The sequence below is a fragment of the Corticium candelabrum genome, chromosome 3 (assembly GCF_963422355.1).
Source record: "Corticium candelabrum chromosome 3, ooCorCand1.1, whole genome shotgun sequence".
NCBI lineage: Eukaryota > Metazoa > Porifera > Homoscleromorpha > Homosclerophorida > Plakinidae > Corticium > Corticium candelabrum.
Window position 1 is genome coordinate 4,360,092 of NC_085087.1, and position 19,397 is coordinate 4,379,488.

The 19,397-nt window shown below is 38.0% G+C and overlaps 1 protein-coding gene and 1 long non-coding RNA gene across 2 annotated transcripts; one reads left to right on the plus strand and one right to left on the minus strand.

Moving 5' to 3' along the window:
* Positions 1–5: 5 nt before the first annotated feature.
* Positions 6–2,877, plus strand: LOC134177492 (uncharacterized). The gene is made up of 4 exons (XR_009969528.1): positions 6–370; positions 1,833–1,941; positions 2,382–2,620; positions 2,692–2,877. It is a non-coding gene; the product is annotated as an uncharacterized LOC134177492 (long non-coding RNA).
* Positions 2,878–5,761: 2,884 nt separating this feature from the next.
* LOC134177343 (uncharacterized) lies at positions 5,762–8,098 on the minus strand. The gene is made up of 2 exons (XM_062644118.1): positions 7,538–8,098; positions 5,762–6,652 (listed from the first exon to the last, which is right to left on the minus strand). Exons 1-2 carry the CDS (start codon positions 7,572–7,574, stop codon positions 5,931–5,933), a joined length of 759 nt encoding a protein of 252 aa, XP_062500102.1. The 5' UTR covers positions 7,575–8,098; the 3' UTR covers positions 5,762–5,930.
* Between the last annotated feature and the right edge of the window lie 11,299 nt (positions 8,099–19,397).

Consider the following 19,397-nt stretch of genomic DNA (forward strand, 5'->3'; position numbering starts at 1 on the left):
AGAAATTCAACTCGTTCGCCGACCTGCAAGAGCGATTTTCGGTGTATCAATCATCAACCTACACGAAATCTAGAGAGAAGAGACTGTAGAACTGTTGAGGCTTCCCGGAAACGACTCAATCGTCCTCTTTCTGACGTATATAAAGTACTACGAGATCACGTACAGTTGTATTCACGAAAGCAAAAAATTCGCTGCCCGTGGAGAAGGAAAGCGTTTTACATCTGTAAGTGCAGCTTGTGCGTTCGCAATTGTTTAGGAATCCAAGGACCTCTACACCTTTCTATGGTGATGGATGGGTCAAATTGTGGCCCCAGGCTAAAATACTGTACATACACTAGTATCAGATAAAAGAACAAATGAAAAAGAAACGGTAATTATTAATTACTGTTATTATATAAAAATCTCTAAAGAACTAGGAGACCAAACTCCCATATATATATATATATATATATATATATATATATATATATATATATATATATATATATATATATATATATATATATGTCTATCTATATATTTAAAAATTATAGCAAGAAGAACTGTTTAACTACAGGGACAACGGTCTCTAAAGCTATCCAGCATTTACTGCAACAACTTTCTTTTAGTCTTTGGCGTTATAATGCTAAACTGATTTTGGACAGACTAGCCATCTGTAATGTTGACAATGTTATGTGCGAGTATGTGTGATTTGTCTGCCCACTGTTAGTGGGTAATATATATATATATATATATATATATATATATATATATATATATATATATATATATATATATATATATATATATATATATTTGTTGGAAATAGTTAAATGTTTATGCGTATGCATGCATTAGGCATGCCATCAAAAATATAATATATTGTATTAAAAATAATAAAAATAAAAAAGTATATATATATATATATATATATAAGAATTCAGATAAAACACAAGTTAGTTGACCAAGAGTTGGTGCAAGGACAGTTTGCAAAATAGTTGATCAGTGAAACCTTTGATGTAGCGTTTCATCTACACTGTGCTGTACTACACTATTGAATATACATAATATACCCAGTATACATTATTGCTACTTTATCGTCTTCATTCTTTCTTCACACTTTCTAAAGACAAAACGTCGTTTCAGCCTAATGAAGTATGTTCAAGGTACAGCAAGGCACGAGCTGGGTAAAAAATGCTAAGATCCTCTCACATCTATATAGTTTGTATCAGAGTGGTGGTGTAGATGTATTTGGATATTCTATATTCTACAATTCTTAAGTAAATTTGAAAATTACCACATTTAATAGCAACTAGTCAACAGTAAAATTAATAGCAACAATTTTGGGGCACAATTTCAGCCCTTTGGTTGATTTGTTTTGTAAAATTCAACCAGTAACCCTGAAACATATATTTTCTATATCGTATTACATATTATTTTTTGTAATTTTATATAATTGCAATTTAAAAACACACCAAACATTTCCTCATGCTGTTACTTCTGTACCAAAGTGCAAAGAAAACATTACTCGTGAGTGTTGCCTGACTTGAGTTTGGTATGCAAGCCATAAGGATTGAGCAACAGGATTTCCCAAAAATGTAAGCTTTAATTAAGATCAATTCCATAACAAAGCATAATTAAATATTCCATGTACAAACGAAAATAAACTTCAAAGGATAAGCGAAACACACCAAACTGCACATAAGCTTAATAATTATTAATACCAGAAATTTTTACTAATGCAAATTTCTCAAAATTTTAACTTTAGTATTTGCACTCAACACAGTTTTTTCATTTAATTTTCCAATTACATTTTCATCGTGTTTTATATTTTTTGTGATTTCCATCAACAGGACTTCTAGGAAAGACTGCTCATTTGAATTGACCCTAAAAGCTTCTGAAGATGATCAATCACTAGTTGTGCAAAGCTTTAAAGAGAGCCATAATCATCAAATATCAAGAGTAAGAATAATAACTCATCTTGTGCATGTACATGTACTGTACCAACACACATACCGTATTATCTCTAACATAGACACGTCCTTAATTTTTTGAAGGTCCTGATAAATGTGTCTTTTTAGAGATGCGACAGTGTCTTATAACATTTCAATGTTGTTTAACTCAACTGTGCTTACATTAACAATACAATTTAGCTATAATTTATTACCATCCAATACACTACATTTGACTATTGGTAATAGGTACTTCCCGAGATGCGTGCTTTTATTGGAGACTGTGCCTTTCATTCTTTGTAGAAGGTCCCGTAGTGTACTTTTATTGGAGAGTCAGACGTAACTTTCTTGGAGACCTGTGTTTATGTTAGAGACAATACGGTATTCATCAATATGGTATAGCTGCATTCATACTAAATAGTATTATTTGAATATTATAAACCTGTACAGGAACTATTCAAACAACTGCCCAGTCACAGAAAGCTACCACTAGAAGCAAAAGAAGAAGCTGAAAAGCTATTAGAACTAATTAGTAAAAGCAAACAAAAAGATGATTCAGGACAAGCTGGCGGAAATGACAGGAAACATAGTGCTGCTGAAAGACTTAAGCAATATTAGTACTGGTATGAGAGCTGGAAAGACAAGAAACGATTTGAATACAGCTGTAAAGCAACTTACAGACAAACATGGTACAATATGGCTGTTGTGAACAGCTTTCCTTGAAGTTGACTTTTTGTACGTTGTCGTGTTTTGCTTGTAGGAGCTAGTGTGAATGTTGTCGTCAGTGCATGACACTAACGTGTTGCAAGGCATCTTCTTTCAGGATGAGGAGATGAAGTAGGCGATTGCAGCATACCCAGAACTGCTATGTATTATTGCGACTTACAAGCTGCTTGAATTGAGATTTCCTCTCTATATAATGCTTATAGAAGATGGCAATGGCCATTCTAAGTGGCTGCTGCATTTTTGTTATTGGAAGAAACCAAAGCATCAATTTCATGTGTAGTAAACATTTTCTAAGAAAACAATCCTGAATGGAAGTTTGTAAGAGTGATAATGGCTGATAAAGACGTGACAGAGAGGGATGTACTTGCTGCCAGTTTCCCTAGCTTCTGCTGCTATTTTGATATGCTTATACCACACATTGCGATCGTTTCGAAGAGAGATAACGATGGAGAAGATGGGCATTACCTCTGGCCAGCAAAGCATGTGCCTTGAAAGGGTACAGCAAATGGCCTATGCTCCAAGTGAAAAAGTACTTGGATCTGTATAGGCAGTTTCAAAATTGTGCTCCTCCGATTGTGTTGAAGTATTTTGATGATCAGTGGCACCCTATTAGAAAGCAGTGGACAATGGGGATGAAGTATATATAGCACAGGGAATTTCCTCAATAATACCAACAATAGGTTGTTGTCCCTGAATGCAAAGTTAAATCAGTAATTTCACAGTACTCATCACTAGAAACATTTGTTGACAAGTTCCTTCTTATTTTACGAGTGCTTCGATCAGAACGAGACTATCAAGCAAGCCTGTCTACTCTCAAAGTCCTGTAACATACCATTCTATCACTGATGCAGCACTGATTAACTATATGAAGTATCTTACATCTTATGCCTACAGATTTGTTGCCAAACAGATGAATATGAAGACATAGGTACAGCTCGCAAATGATGGCAACCAACGGTACCATGTATACAACGATATATAGTTCGCTAGTAGTCATTCTCGCAACATGCCAGTGCATGACTTGGCAGCTGCAGTCAATGAGGTTGCCTTGTTGTCACATACTGGCAGCTCGATCTGATCTCGGATTGAACATGTTCAGTAAAGAACTTCGTGGCAGAAGATGGTCTTTAGATTACTACAAATCTAACCACAGAGTATTTCATCTATTGCACATCATAGCCCGTCTACACCAACCATTGTTAGCTTTGAAACACCATCAAGAAAAGTACACTCTCAGGTGTGTTGTCAAAGTGATTCCCAACTGTTACATAATAAATTAGCACGTGTCTGCGTTGTAGTTTGAAAAATTGCATCAGGCTTCAAAGATTGCTACCAAACTTGCTAGTTTAGCTTCAGAAGTGTCAGGAGTCAATTTCACAAGCAGATTGAATGTAATGAAAGAGTTGGTTTCTGCTTGGGAAAATGGACAAGAAGTGGAACTGATCAGTGGTAAGATTTTGCTAGCGTCCATGCATGTATACAAACATATCTTTAACATCATACAGCCATATTAATTCTTTTGTGCCAATAGATTTAACTGAAGGAGAGAAACATGATGAGGTCTTACAACTTACTGCTTAATCTTGACAAAACCTTGACAGGTAATTGTCTGTCAGCGTCTACGGATACCTGTGTATCTACATACTTACATACCTACCTACCTACATACTCTTGTTGGAGATACATGTATGGGCTAGGGGCACCAGCCCCTCAAAATCACTAGGGAATCAAACCCGAGTATCTCCGCTGACCTCTGCCTGAGTTGTTTTAAGTAGACCTCCATGGATATTCCTAGGTGTGCACGCTGACTAACTGAAGTATTACTACATGTAGGAAAGATGCACTTACAGTTCCTCAATCTGACCCAAGTCAATCCGCATGATGTCCATGCAAAGTCAATCATCGACTTTCATAATGCTTGCCATTAGTTCGATTGACTGACTGACTGACTGACTGACTGACTAACAAAACTAATCATTACACACAAGCTTTTTCTACATACAAAACACTAGAAGTTAAAAATATTATCCATGACAGTTCAAGTCAGTAGAATCACAGCAAACTGACTGACTGAATGGCAATAATTTAGTAGACATAAAACTTCTACGTACATAACACTAAAAGTTCAAGTCAGTAGAAGAACGGTCTCAGTGCTGACTGACTCACTGATCGAATGGATGAGAGACTACTAATATCTTAATTCTCAGGTGCCAACGGATTCAACTGAAGGGAAGAAATATGATGAAAACTTACAACTACTGCTTAATCTTGATAAACCATTGACAAGTAATTGTCTAACAGTATTTACACATACCTGTGTATCTACCTACATACCTACCTGTACCTACCTACCTACCTACATCATGGTGGTTCACTGGTTTCAGTGAAGACACTTTTATGTACAGTAGTGTCTACTTGCTCTCTATGGGAAGCAAGGCCTACACTGGAGATGTGTGTAGGACAATGAAGCCTGAGAATATTACCAACAGATGATATACTCACACACACATTACCAACGTGTGTGTGTGTGTGTGTGTGTGTGTGTGTGTGTGTGTGTGTGTGTGTGTGTGTGTGTGTGTGTGTGTGTGTGTGTGTGTGTGTGTGTGTGTGTGTGTGTTGGCGGGGTGTTGAGGAAGATGTTAGGTTACAATATTAGAATGATCAAATGGTACCACTGCCACTGTTGCAATTTTCAATTTGTGTAAACATTAAAATCTAGCAATTGACAATAAGATACATTTCCAAAAGTTGAACAATGTCCTTATCAAACAATAGAATCACTGCTCAAACAAAATTGCAAATTTTTGCTTTATGGTTTGTAAAAAATTAAATGTACATTAAAACATTTGACACATTTGCAATTTTAGTAGCATAGAAATGCAAAATTGGAATGATCCAAAGAGGCACGAACCGCCATGGCACCCTCCTTCACCGAGAGCATGAGAAGAGGGCTTGACACATTAACTGGCACATGGGATTGCTGACATCTGGCACGCTAATTAACACCAGCGATAACAATTAGCGCGTGCGCTGCATTCCAATTGAAGGTCCATCTACTAACACACTACTGTAAACTTACTAATTAGTTAGAGCGTATGCGTATCTAAGTGTATCTTCTACACCTTCGATCACTTCTGCCGCATTTAGGTTTAGTGTTGTCGACTTAGATCAGATATCTAATTATCGTAGTAATCAAGACGTACAGTTGTAACCATGTTATAGTACAGCATGCAACTACATGTATATACAGTATCTAGTGTAAACCGTCAATCATCACTTGGGCACTAGAAATCCAGGTCGAATGACGTCACGAGGGGGAACACTTGTCGTATGTAGGCGAGGTCTCGGCAATGGACGAGACTGTACAGGTGACACGTGACCAACTGCACGAGACATATGAGGATGCAGGCGCCGCGGTGGCGGAAAAGACATTCCACTCCCCAGTCTCCTCTCCGGCAGCGGAGATATCGAAATAGCCAAATCCGGCGTAGAATGTGGACGATGGGAAGCTCTCCTTTCTGCATTGATTTGGGAAGGAAATACTCTACGTGAAATCAAGTTGCCAGACGCTTGAGGCTTGACTGACTCGTAGTAAATGGCGGATAAACCGTTTCCATCACGTGCTCCAACTTCTCGTTTTTGATATAAATCATTTAAAGTTCGAGTTTCTTTGACCATCTCCTCAACTAGGGAAAAAGCTCTCTTGGCTGCTCGGACAGACGTGAACTCGAAAACGGTTTTTTGATAAACAGGAACGTCAAATGCAGTTTTTATCTCGAATTTCATAAATATTAGAGGAAAATACTCCACAGAAAAACTATGCAGCTGCTGAGTGTCCCACAATTGAAGAGTTAACTCGTCCGTAGGATCGCGAGCAACAAGAATGGAGCCATTCTCTGACTGACGATACAGAACTGCGTGTAGGACTGTTAGGCCTAGAGCATCCGCATAGCCTTGAGGAAGAATAACGTGGTGACAGGTGGTAGAGATATTTTCTAGAAGAGAAACCCTGGATTTGAGCATAGTTTGTTTCTGTATTAACTGTACACGCTAGACGTCACACAGGAATCTCTAGACATCACATTCTGATAAATGTTTATTTACAATCATAACGTAGTTATGTTTGTCTGTAGTTGTTTTGTGTACGCTCAAGAGGGAAACTGTAGCTATATATATATATATATATATATATATATATATATATATATATATATATATAGTTAGCTGCAATAAAAATATTAGTCATTCACACACACACACACACACACACACACACACACACACACAACACACACACACACACACACACACACACACACACACACACACACACACACACACACGTCTACAGTATGAAAAACATGTAGACAGCGGAAGTGACCCAGCTGATCCCGCAAGCACTATAGGCCATACAACTAACCTTTTGAAAATTTGACTTGGATCCAGAAGCTGAATCCCGTTTACTTCCAGTCAAAATAAAATAATTAATACACAATATTTGTTTTAGAGCTCAACTTTGTGGGTTTGTGAGAGAACATATTTGTTTGGTGTTCTAAATTTAAATTCTAAATTAAGTCACGTGATTTAGTCATGCCGTTCAGAAGGCCACTTGATCCACTGAATCTGATCAGTAGGCCTGCATTTGCTTCCACCTGCCCTGAAGCCTATATACGCTGTGTGTGTGTGTGTGTGTGTGTGTGTGTGTGTGTGTGTGTGTGTGTGTGTGTGTGTGTGTGTGTGTGTGTGTGTGTGTGTGTGTGTGTGTGTGTGTAATTTGGCATAAAATAAATAATTTAGAAGTACGTAGAGTGATACATACTCTCAAGCTCTACCTAGCCACAATTAATCACTATATAGCAAAGTAACGAAACAACGTGTACCTGCAAAATATGATGAAATTTGACTAAGCTGTGCCATCCATGCCGCCAGTTGTTCGATGGACGTCACTTCAAACGAATTTATTTCAATTTTTCGCTCTCGTTGTACGGCGATGCACAATTGCAAACGTTCCTGACTACAGTGATGACTCCGCCAGTTCCTGGAAAGATTCGCCCGGAAAACAGGACTAAGAGAGGTCGAGCACGCAAGATGCGGGTATCCTGTCAGCTCCAGAAAGGCAAGTTCTACTTACAAAAACAACAACAACATACATGTAGTAGCTAGAGAAAATGTAGCAATGTTGGTGCGTTCACACTAAATGGTCAAGTAGTTGGATTCTTAGCGAATTTCGGTCTCTTCTAGCTAATCAGCAGCATTCACACGTACAAGTCTATGTCAAGAATGCGTATTGCGTCCATACATTGGTAACAAGGACTTTACGCATGTGCCGTAATTTATTAATTAATTAACTAGTTTACGGTATCTGTAGGCGCCTCGCGATGGTGAGTACCACGTCGCGACGTAGTTTTCTGATTGCCTACCGAAACTCACACCCTTAGCTAGACAGTACATGTTGAAACCTTGTCATGGAAATTACCGTAAATGCAAACTAATAAAAGTACGGGACGTGTGAATAGTTGACTGTAGGCGACATTCAGCTCCTGACGGTATTCCTTGGTTGTCAAGTACAATACTTATATACAATATATATATATATATATATATATATATATATATATATAGTTATAGTTATAGGTCCCACAAAGAACTAGCCGTATCATCTAAACTACATCTAGCTAATATCATTTTAGCATTGCTACACCACAGTCTAGTAGAGAGTTGCTGATGGAAATGACAAACAATTGGCTAATTGAAACATTATGTTTAAATGAATCTCAACGTGCTATGATCGTGAGCACTTGAAGGCATGGCCGGACCCAGAAGAGAGTTCAGGGGGTTGCAACCCCTCTTTTCCAATAGGCGTGATTCAATAATTTCATATAATTTCATTAGAAACGAGAAAATTAGTAATGCTTTAAATAACTGCTAACGGTGAACCCCTCTTTCAAAAATTCCTGGATCCGGCGCTGCTTGAAGGCTAGAAGCTGTGCAAGACCCAGAATCTCAACCACGAGCGGATGAAAAATGCTGCCTGTTCTGATAACATTTAGGTATATATATATATATATATATATATATATATATATATATATATATATATATATATATATATATATATATATACTATCCCACCATCCCGTTCTCCGCACGGGCATATATCTATTAATATTACAATAGCTAGCAAATTAATTAGACTAACGTTGTATCAAATTTATGTTTTTGCATGAGTTCACATGCATTTTTACTCCTTTCTAAAAAAATAGCAGCCAGACGGAAATTTTATTCAGAGGTATTTCCCGTTTAATTATATCCCATACTGAGAAATTAGCAAGAATCGAGTATCCCAATGTATACAAATTTAAATATCGAAGGAGAGCCATATAGCACCACGCCTCTTTCTGTTGTGCGACCCGGATTTGGAAGCCTCGCTGTGCTCGGCAATTAATTAATTTCGTCGATTTCTACACGTGCCCTTGACTCCAGGCTACCTAGAGACCTAATTCAGTGTCATTGTGCTTGAGCAGTCTTAGTACACAACTTGACAACTTAGATACAGATGTATACCGCTGCCATTGTCTGCTATTCTTGTCACTTCTTCTAGCTCCAGCGTCAACTGCTTTTTGCGCGAGCCCTGTGGCAAATACAACAGAAATAGTTCTTTAGATACAATATGGTTGGCGATTAGACGTGTGACTTCATTGAAACAGTGTGTCTACTAGTGTGTGTGTGTGTGTGTGTGTGTGTGTGTGTGTGTGTGTGTGTGTGTGTTGTGTGTGTGTGTGTGTGTGTGTGTGTGTGTGTGTGTGTGTGTGTGTGTGTGTGTGTGTGTGTGTGTGTGTGTGTGTGTGTGTGTGTTTATTGTGCATATCAATGTAAATTTTAATAAATCTTTGTCTATCTATTGTCATTATCATTAATCAATCCTTAGCTTATTGCTAGAATGCACAATTCTTGAAAACACAGGGATGCGTCGATGTGATTAAATAATTATTAAAGATACTTAACTAAATATCATCGATGTCCCACAGTAACACACTACAATTCACATTCATGACAGCTAGCTGCGTAACTCTAGATCTTGCACGAAGTGCGCTTGTTAGCCACGTTATTTCTCAATTCTGTAGCGCTCTTGCATTAATTATATATATTGAGGTGGACGCGATTATCATGCTTTCGTTGAGCTGTTGCTACCATGTTTCGTTCCGTTAACGAATTCGTCTCTAGCTCTAGAAATCGATCTCGTGTACGTCTCCAACCTGCATGGGAAATGTGAAGTGACATGTCTAGCGACCGGATCCAGAAGAAAGCAGCTTCAACGTTTCCTACAAATCTTTCTTGCAAGACGATGTCGATCGTTCATCATCAGTAATAGAGTATACTTACACCTCTCTAACATATTGATTTCTTGAAGATCGCGGATGATGTATGTTGGTCGTACGCATGCATGCCCATGGGACCATGGCTTGGCTTCTCGAAGAATGAATTCATTTGTTTTGCGATTCTTCTGTAACTTTTCGCGTCCCCCTCAAAAAACCACTGCTGATTTGGCTTGACAAACTCCCCACACGCTTACAAACAAACATATATAGGTACAAAGATACATACCGACAGACAGACCGGAAGTCAATTCAGCCCATCTAGAGTGAGCTTCTCGCGAAGCAGTCAACCACTTATTGTGGCGTTTTTTTTTACGCTCGTAGTCTGTGTAGTAGAGTAAACAAACCAGGTTACCTTGCGACTTGTTTTCCATACGACGTCCTTGTAGAGTTTCACTCGAATCTCACTTGCTACGGCGAAGCTCTCTACGCCAGATTCCATCGACCTAGTTTGCTAGATAAAGTGGCTAGAGAGGCTATACCGACCCCAGATGCGGAGGATTTGTAATTTCCACGTGACCGATAATGTCACGGTAACTAAAAGCGACGAAAGTCCTACTCATTCCTTAGTCGTGTATGTTGGCAAGAAATTCAACTCGTTCGCCGACCTACTAGAGCGATTTTCGGTGTATCAATTATCAACCTACACGAAATCTAGAGAGAAGAGACTGTAGAACTGTTGAGGCTGCCCAGAAGCGACTCAATCGTCCTCTTTCTGACGTATATATTGTACTACGAGATCACGTACAGTTGTATACACGGAAGCAAAAAATTCGCTGCCCGTGGAGAAGGAAAGCGTTTTACATCTGTAAGTGGAGCTTGTGCGTTAGCAATTGTTTAGAAATCCAAGGACCTCTACACCTTTCCATGGTGATGGGTCAAATTGTGGCCCCAGGCTAAAATAATGTACATACAGTAGTCTCAGATAAAAAGAACAAATGAAAAAGAAACGGTAATTATTAATTACTGTTATTATATAAAAATCTCTAAAGAACTAGGAGACCAAACTCCTATATATATATATATATATATATATATATATATATATGTATACACACACACACACACACACACACACACACACACACACACACACACACACACACACACACACACACACACACACACACACACATATACACACACACACACACACACACACACACACACACACACACACACACACACACACACACACACACACACACACACATATATATATATATATATATTTAAAAATTATAGCAAGAAGAACTGTTTTAACTACAGAGACAACGGTCTCTAAAGCTATCCAGCATTTACTGCAACAACTTTCTTTTAGTCTTTGGCGGTATAATGCTAAACTGATTTTGGACAGACTAGCCATCTGTAATGTTGACAATGTTATGTGCGAGTATGTGTGATTTGTCTGCCCACTGTTAGTGATAATATATATATATATATATATATATATATATATATATATATATATATATTTGTTGAAAATAGTTAAATGTTTATGCGTATGCATGCATTAGGCATGCCATCAAAATATAATATATTGTATTAAAAATAATAAAAAATAAAAAAGTATATATATATATATATATATATATATATATAAGAATTCAGATAAAAAACAAGTTAGTTGACCAAGAGTTGGTGCAAGGACAGTTTGCAAAATAGTTGAAAGACAAAACGTCGTTTCAGCCTAATGAAGTATGTTCAAGGTACAGCAAGGCACGGGCTGGGTAAAAAATGCTAAGATCCTCTCACATCTATAGTTTGTATCAGAGTGGTGGTGTAGATGTATTTGGATATTCTATATTCTACAATTCTTAAGTAAATTTGAAAATTACCACATTTAATATCAACTAGTCAACAGTAAAATTAATAGCAACAATTTTTGGGCACAATTTCAGCCCTTTGGTTGATTTGTTTTGTAAAATTCAACCAATAACCCTGAAACATATATTTTCTATATCGTATTACAAGTATTTTTTGTAATTTTATATAACTGCAATTTAAAAACACACCAAACATTTCCTCATGCTGTTACTTCTGTACCAAAGTGCAAAGAAAACATTACTTGTGAGTGTTGCCTGACTTGAGTTTGGTATGCAAGCCATAAGGATTGAGCAACAGGATTTCCCCAAAATGTAAGCTTTAATTAAGATCAATTCCATAACAAAGCATAATTAAATATTCCATGTACAAACGAAAAATAAACTTCAAAGGATAAGCAAAACACACCAAACTGCACATAAGCTTAATAATTATTAATACCAGAAATTCAATTTAGCTGCATTCATACTAAATAGTATTATTTGAATATTATAAAACCTGTACAGGAACTATTCAAACAACTGCCCAGTTAGAGAAAGCTACCATTAGAAGCAAAAGAAGAAGCTGAAAAGCTATTAGAACTAATTAGTAAAAGCAAATAAAATGATGATTCAGGACAAGCTGGCGGAAATGACAGGAAACATAGTGCTGCTGAAAGACTTAAGCAATATTAGTACTGGTATGAGAGCTGGAAAGACAAGAAACGATTTGAATACAGCTGTAAAGCAACTTACAGACAAACATGGTACAATATGGCTGTTGTGAACAGCTTTCCTTGAAGTTGACTTTTTGTACGTTGTCGTGTTTTGCTTGTAGGAGCTAGTGTGAATGTTGTCATCAGTGCATGACACTAACGTGTTGCAAGGCATCTTCTTTCAGAATGAGGAGATGAAACAGGCGATTGCAGCATACCCAGAACTGCTATGTATTAATGCGACTTACAAGCTGCTTGAATTGAGATTTCCTCTCTATATAATGCTTATAGAAGATGGCAATGGCCATTCTAAGTGGCTGCTGCATTTTTGTTATTGGAAGAAACCAAAGCATCAATTTCATGTCTAGTAAACATTTCTAAGAAAACAATCCTGAATGGAAGTTTGTAAGAGTGATAATGGCTGATAAAGACATGACAGAGAGGGATGTACTTGCTGCCAGTTTCCCTAGCTTCTGCTGCTATTTTGATATGCTTATACCACACATTGCGATCGTTTCGAAGAGAGATAACGATGGAGAAGATGGGCATTACCTCTGGCCAGCAAAGCATGTGCCTTGAAATGGTACAGCAAATGGCCTATGCTCCAAGTGAAAAAGTACTTGGATCTGTACAGGCAGTTTCAAAATTGTGCTCCTCCGATTGTGTTAAAGTATTTTGATGATCAGTGGCACCCTATTAGAAAGCAGTGGACAATGGGGATGAAGTATATATAGCACAGGGAATTTCCTCAATAATACCAACAATAGGTTGTTGTCCCTGAATGCAAAGTTAAATCAGTAATTTCACGGTACTCATCACTAGAAACATTTGTTGACAAGTTCTTTCTTATTTTACGAGTGCTTCGATCAGAATGAGACTATCAAGCAAGCCTGTCTACTCTCAAAGTCCTGTAGCATATCATTCTATCACTGATGCAGCACTGATTAACTATATGAAGTATCTTACATCTTATGCCTACAGATTTGTTGCCAAACAGATGAATATGAAGACAAAGGTACAGCTCGCAAATGATGGCAACCAACGGCACCATGTATACAACGATATATAGTTCACTAGTAGTCATTCTCGCAACATGCCAGTGCATGACTTGGCAGCTGCAGTCAATGAGGTTGCCTTGTTGTCACATACTGGCAGCTCGATCTGATCCGGATTGAACATGTTCAGTAAAGAACTTTGTGGCAGAAGATGGTCTTCAGATTACTACAAATCTAACCACAGAGTATTTCATCTATTGCACATCATAGCCCGGCTAAACCAACCATTGTTAGCTTTGAAACACCATCAAGAAAAGTACACTCTCAGGTGTGTTTTCAAAGTGATTCCCAACTGTTACATAATAAATTAGCACGTGTCTGCGTTGTAGTTTGAAAAATTCCATCAGGCTTCTAAGATTGCTACCAAACTTGCTAGTTTAGCTCCAGAAGTGTCAGAAGTCAATTTCACAAGCAGATTGAATGTAATGAAAGAGTTAGTTTCTGCTTGGGAAAATGGACAAAAAGTGGAACTGATCAGTGGTAAGATCTTGCTAGCGTCCATGCGTGTATACAAACATATCTTTAACATCATACAGCCATATTAATTCTTTTGTGCCAATAGATTTAACTGAAGGAGAGAAACATGATGAGGTCTTACAACTTACTGCTTAATCTTGACAAAACCTTGACAGGTAGTTGTCTGTCAGCGTCTACGAATACCTGTGTATCTACATACTTACATACCTACCTACCTACATACTCTTGTTGGAGATACATGTATGGGCTAGGGGCACCAGCCCCTCAAAATCACTAGGGAATCAAACCCGAGTATCTCCGCTGACCTCTGCCTGAGTTGTTTTAAGTAGACCTCCATGGATATTCCTAGGTGTGCACGCTGACTAACTGAAGTATTACTACATGTAGGAAAGATGCACTTACAGTTCCTCAATCTGACCCAAGTCAATCCGCATGATGTCCATGCAAAGTCAATCATCGACTTTCATAATGCTTGTCATTAGCTCGATTGACTGACTGACTGACTGACTGACTGACTGACTAACAAAACTAATCATTACACACAAGCTTTTTCTACATACAAAACACTAGAAGTTAAAAATATTATCCATGACAGTTCAAGTCAGTAGAATCACAGCAAACTGACTGACTGAATGGCAATAATTTAGTAGACATAAAACTTCTACGTACAGAACACTAAAAGTTCAAGTCAGTAGAAGAACGGTCTCAGTGCTGACTGACTCACTGATCGAATGAATGAGAGACTACTAATATCTTAATTCTCAGGTGCCAACGAATTCAACTGAAGGGAAGAAATATGATGAAAACTTACAACTACTGCTTAATCTTGATAAACCATTGACAAGTAATTGTCTAACAGTATTTACACATACCTGTGTATCTACCTACATACCTACCTGTACCTACCTACCTACCTACATCATGGTGGTTCACTGGTTTCAGTGAAGACACTTTTATGTACAGTAGTGTCTACTTGCTCTCTATGGGAAGCAAGGCCTACACTGGAGATGTGTGTAGGACAATGAAGCCTGAGAATATTACCAACAGACAATATATCAAAATATTTTTACAACACTTATACGTACATTTTTTCTTTTGTATTATAGGAGCCTGTGCGACTCCACTAAAAACGTACAAAATTTACAACAAAGCACTCTACTCACAAAACACTACTTAATCTAATCACTGGTGTTACAGACTCAACCAATGGTGTACCCAAAACCTATAAATGATTCTGTTTCTTTGCGTCTAAACCAACAGTGTCTTATACATACATGCATACATTTATACATACATACATGCATGCATGCACACCTATACACTTATACCATGGTCACAAGACAGTGCAACCAGTCACAAGTGCTTATTTAGATGGAGTATATGACATATTGTAGAGCACGTGTGCAAGAAGTTCCGGTTAATATTGCACTCTCACTTATCATATACATCACCATGGTATAAATTACTTATTGCATGATTAGCGTACTGTGTGGCTTTTAGTAGCAGTAGGGTTTTAGATCTTGATAACTATGCCCCACATGCTTTCAAAAGCCATATAGTATGCTTATTACACAATAACCTATACATACATACCATATTTCCTTGAATAATAAGCTGTACTCAAATATAACCCATGGATCTGATCAGTTTGAAATAATAGTAATCCATGTTTGAACAGTAACCCATGCCTTGGAGCCAAAAACCGGTATCCAACATTGTTCACAGTCATTGCTCAGTTTGCCAATTGCCAAGAACTGTCCACGAAGAGAAAGACATCTGAAAAATTGAATACTGTAGAGGAAGGTAGAGCATCATCCCTGAACTATGTGGCAGCAAAATACAAAATCGACAGAGCCTTTGTCAGTGGATAAAAGAAATTCGAAGGAATCTACAGGAAAATGAAAACAAATGAGTAGAGAAAGGCATAATACCAGATGTTGAAAAGTAGTAAACCTGTGCTTGAATAGTCATCCATGGAGCTCATCAGGTTGAAATAATAGTAACCTACGTGTTAATATTTGAGGAAATGTGGTACATAAATCCAGCGCGCAGGCTCGCGCGCACACACACACACCTTGATTCCTTGATTCCACCATACCACTATGGGTTTTGGCAACGCAGCATAATAGCTTCTCCAAGCAGCACGATCATCAGCATCACGAAGACTGATATGTAATGATCTGAGGTTTCTTGTGACAACACCTATCCATCTCTGTTTAGGCTCATGTGTTGGTCTTGTTGCATTACTAAGTCTGCTGCGAAGTAGTTGTTTTTGGGGACGATTGTCACTCATGCGTAGCAGATGGCCCAGCCATTGCAATCATTGTTTCTGTATTGTCATAGCAATAGGGTCTTCACACGCTCGTTCTAAATTGTCTGAATTCTTGATTTTATCCCATCTTGAGACACCAAGAATCGATCAAATGCACCGCATGTGGAATGTATTTAAGCGTTGCAAGTTTGGTTGTGTAACGGACCAAGTCTCACATTGATATAGCAACACATGTCTCTCTTTCTCCCTCCCTCCCTCCCTCCCTCCCTCTCTCTCCTGTCTCTCTCTCTCTCTCTCTCTCTCTCTCCTGTCTCTCTCTCTCTCTCTCTCTCTCTCTCACACACACACACACACACACACACACACACACACACACACACACACACACACACACACAACATATATACCCTTTACAGGCATGCATACTTGTATACTGTGCAGACATACATACTGCACACATACCTACATGTATGCATTAACATATACTTCTCTCGACACAGACAACAAACCATATTATTGTAAGAAAAACTAAGCTAATATGTTCCATACAATTATGTGTGTTGCAGCAGATGATCATTCACTAAAATCAGACAAAACAAACTGAAAATGTCATTGTTCAAGGTAAGCTCTCAAAACACTTCTCTTATTGTTGAATGCTAAGTAACATTCATGCTGTTTAATACATTGTGTCCACAGATGAAAAGTTTTTTTTATATTGACAGAGCCAAGAAGTGTTACAGTTAGTGAATCACAACCACTCTCACATCCATCAGAAACTCTCTCATCCGAAGCAACTACCTCTAACTATGACAAACAAAATTTACAAAATCTCCAAAGTGAGTTTTAACCAGAGGCAATGATTCAAATACTCTGCTTACTTACACAGGTAATTCTAGGCAATAACCTCAGTCAATTAAGTGATCAGCATATCTGATAGTAGACTCTGTATCTAACAGTTTCACAAGCAACTAAATGCAAGCACCATGCCAGCTAGTTCTACACTAAATTTTTAGACACAACAATCAGCCTATCAACAGACTGTATATGGAGCTACCTACAGAGTAACTATTTAATTAAAAAAACAGAATTGAATGACATGTTCCAAAAGATAACTAATTTTGGTCGTGTATGTGCAATGCCGACTTGACTTGTTAATTAAGCATTGCTAGTGTAGAGTTTTGAGTATCAGTGAAACTTGCACGCTTGAGTTGTGAAGAAAAGGGCTCAAAACCTGAGATACCTGCTAGTTTTGCCTGCATAATTAGATGCCCAAGGAAAATATTATATTCCTAGTTGCCTTCCCCCTACTGTTGAAGTTGGCAATGCAATGAATTGATCATACTGTACCCTAAACAATGTACAGTACTCACAGAACTAATACCCTTACTCACTGTAACAATGTTATTGAGTGACTATTCTGCATGTACCCCTGATGCATATAATCACTGAAATACTGTAATATCATGCACTGCTAAGGATGCAAGGAAATCAAATGATACTGTTTCTAGGTATTTCAATGCCTCCTATTCTTCGAAACGTGGCCGTCCAAAAGGCCATGAATTGACTGTGATTGGTTTATCAGCTAAGAAGAGGAAAGCAAAGTCTAGAAAAGTACAACCGTTCATTAAGTTACACACATCATTGAAAGAAAGAGGCCTTCACATGTCCATTTACTTGCTTAATTAAAACCTTGTTCACGAGGTGCTTTTGCATACTTTGCAGTCGTGTTAGCATGGTTTGTTGATGACAATATAGCAACTGCTGCACTACAAAATCCCAAGACGCTGATCAATGAATCAGACATTGAAGTTCGGCAAGAAAACATCTCTGATGCAGTCCTTGACGACAATGTTGACTTGCACATAATTCAAAAGTTTTTCACCGATGATGCTACTTACAGATGTTGTCAAGCAGAAACGTAAACATTACAGTTATGTTTGCTTTCACAACTTGGATGAATAAGCATCAATTTTGTGTGACCATTGCCTCTTGTGGTCCCACATGAGTTGTGTCGGTCTTAAAGAAAGACCCAAATCAAAGTGGTGGTTTTGGCGAAGCTGTCACATACTTGCAAGTAAGATAAACTGGCTGTACAGGTGACCGCTGCTAAGTAAATTTTGACACGTGTGTGTATTATGTGCAAGCTATGCAGTGTTGTTTGACTATATATTAAGAGCAAGATCTGGCAGAGCAGATGACAGAATCATGTAATGCTATTTACCAGAATCTTCTTACTCTCTTCAAACACCGGAACGAAATGATAATCTACTTATGTATGTACGCACCCGCCTACCTATATACCATATAGCCGATTATTACTGCGATTTGAGAACTAGACAAAGTTTTAACTGCGAATTAAATTTCTGCATTCCAACCAGGAAGACAGTTTAACTGGTACACACATGTACACATGCATGTACATGTGTCGCCACATGACTTCCTGGGACTCCAAGGATAAGCCTAAATATCTGCAAATTTTATTTGCGCACTCCATGAATCTGGTTCCTTCACAGAATTTGCAGGAATATCACGATCACAGAAATAATCGGTTATACAGTACATGTATATATGGATACCTAACTAACTACAAATCTCTGAAGCAAAGTTCAACAACTACATAGCAATCAATTACCAACTAACTAACAAAGCCAATATTGTTAGCTTAGACAGTCAACACAGTCACTGATTAATTAATTAATTAATTACATTCATTACTACAATCACAGTCATACAATACAGCTTCCAACTCTGTCGCACCATGTGAAATACATTCTGAAACTTGTACGTTGATCCAAATTACGTGAAAGTCGGCTTTCGTAGTCACGCAATGAACACTTCAAAACTAGGTGCTCTTTCCATTGACAACGACTGTACTAGCTATGCATGTTCAAGAATGTGTGTACGTGCACTCTATCACCGCATCGATAATGTGACAATGAACCAGTACACATGTTAGCCCGAATCTGTGAGTATGGGTCACGTGCAAATTACCAGCAGTCCAAGTCCTCCGCGTCAGGGGCCAGTAATAGTTGACTGTAGGTG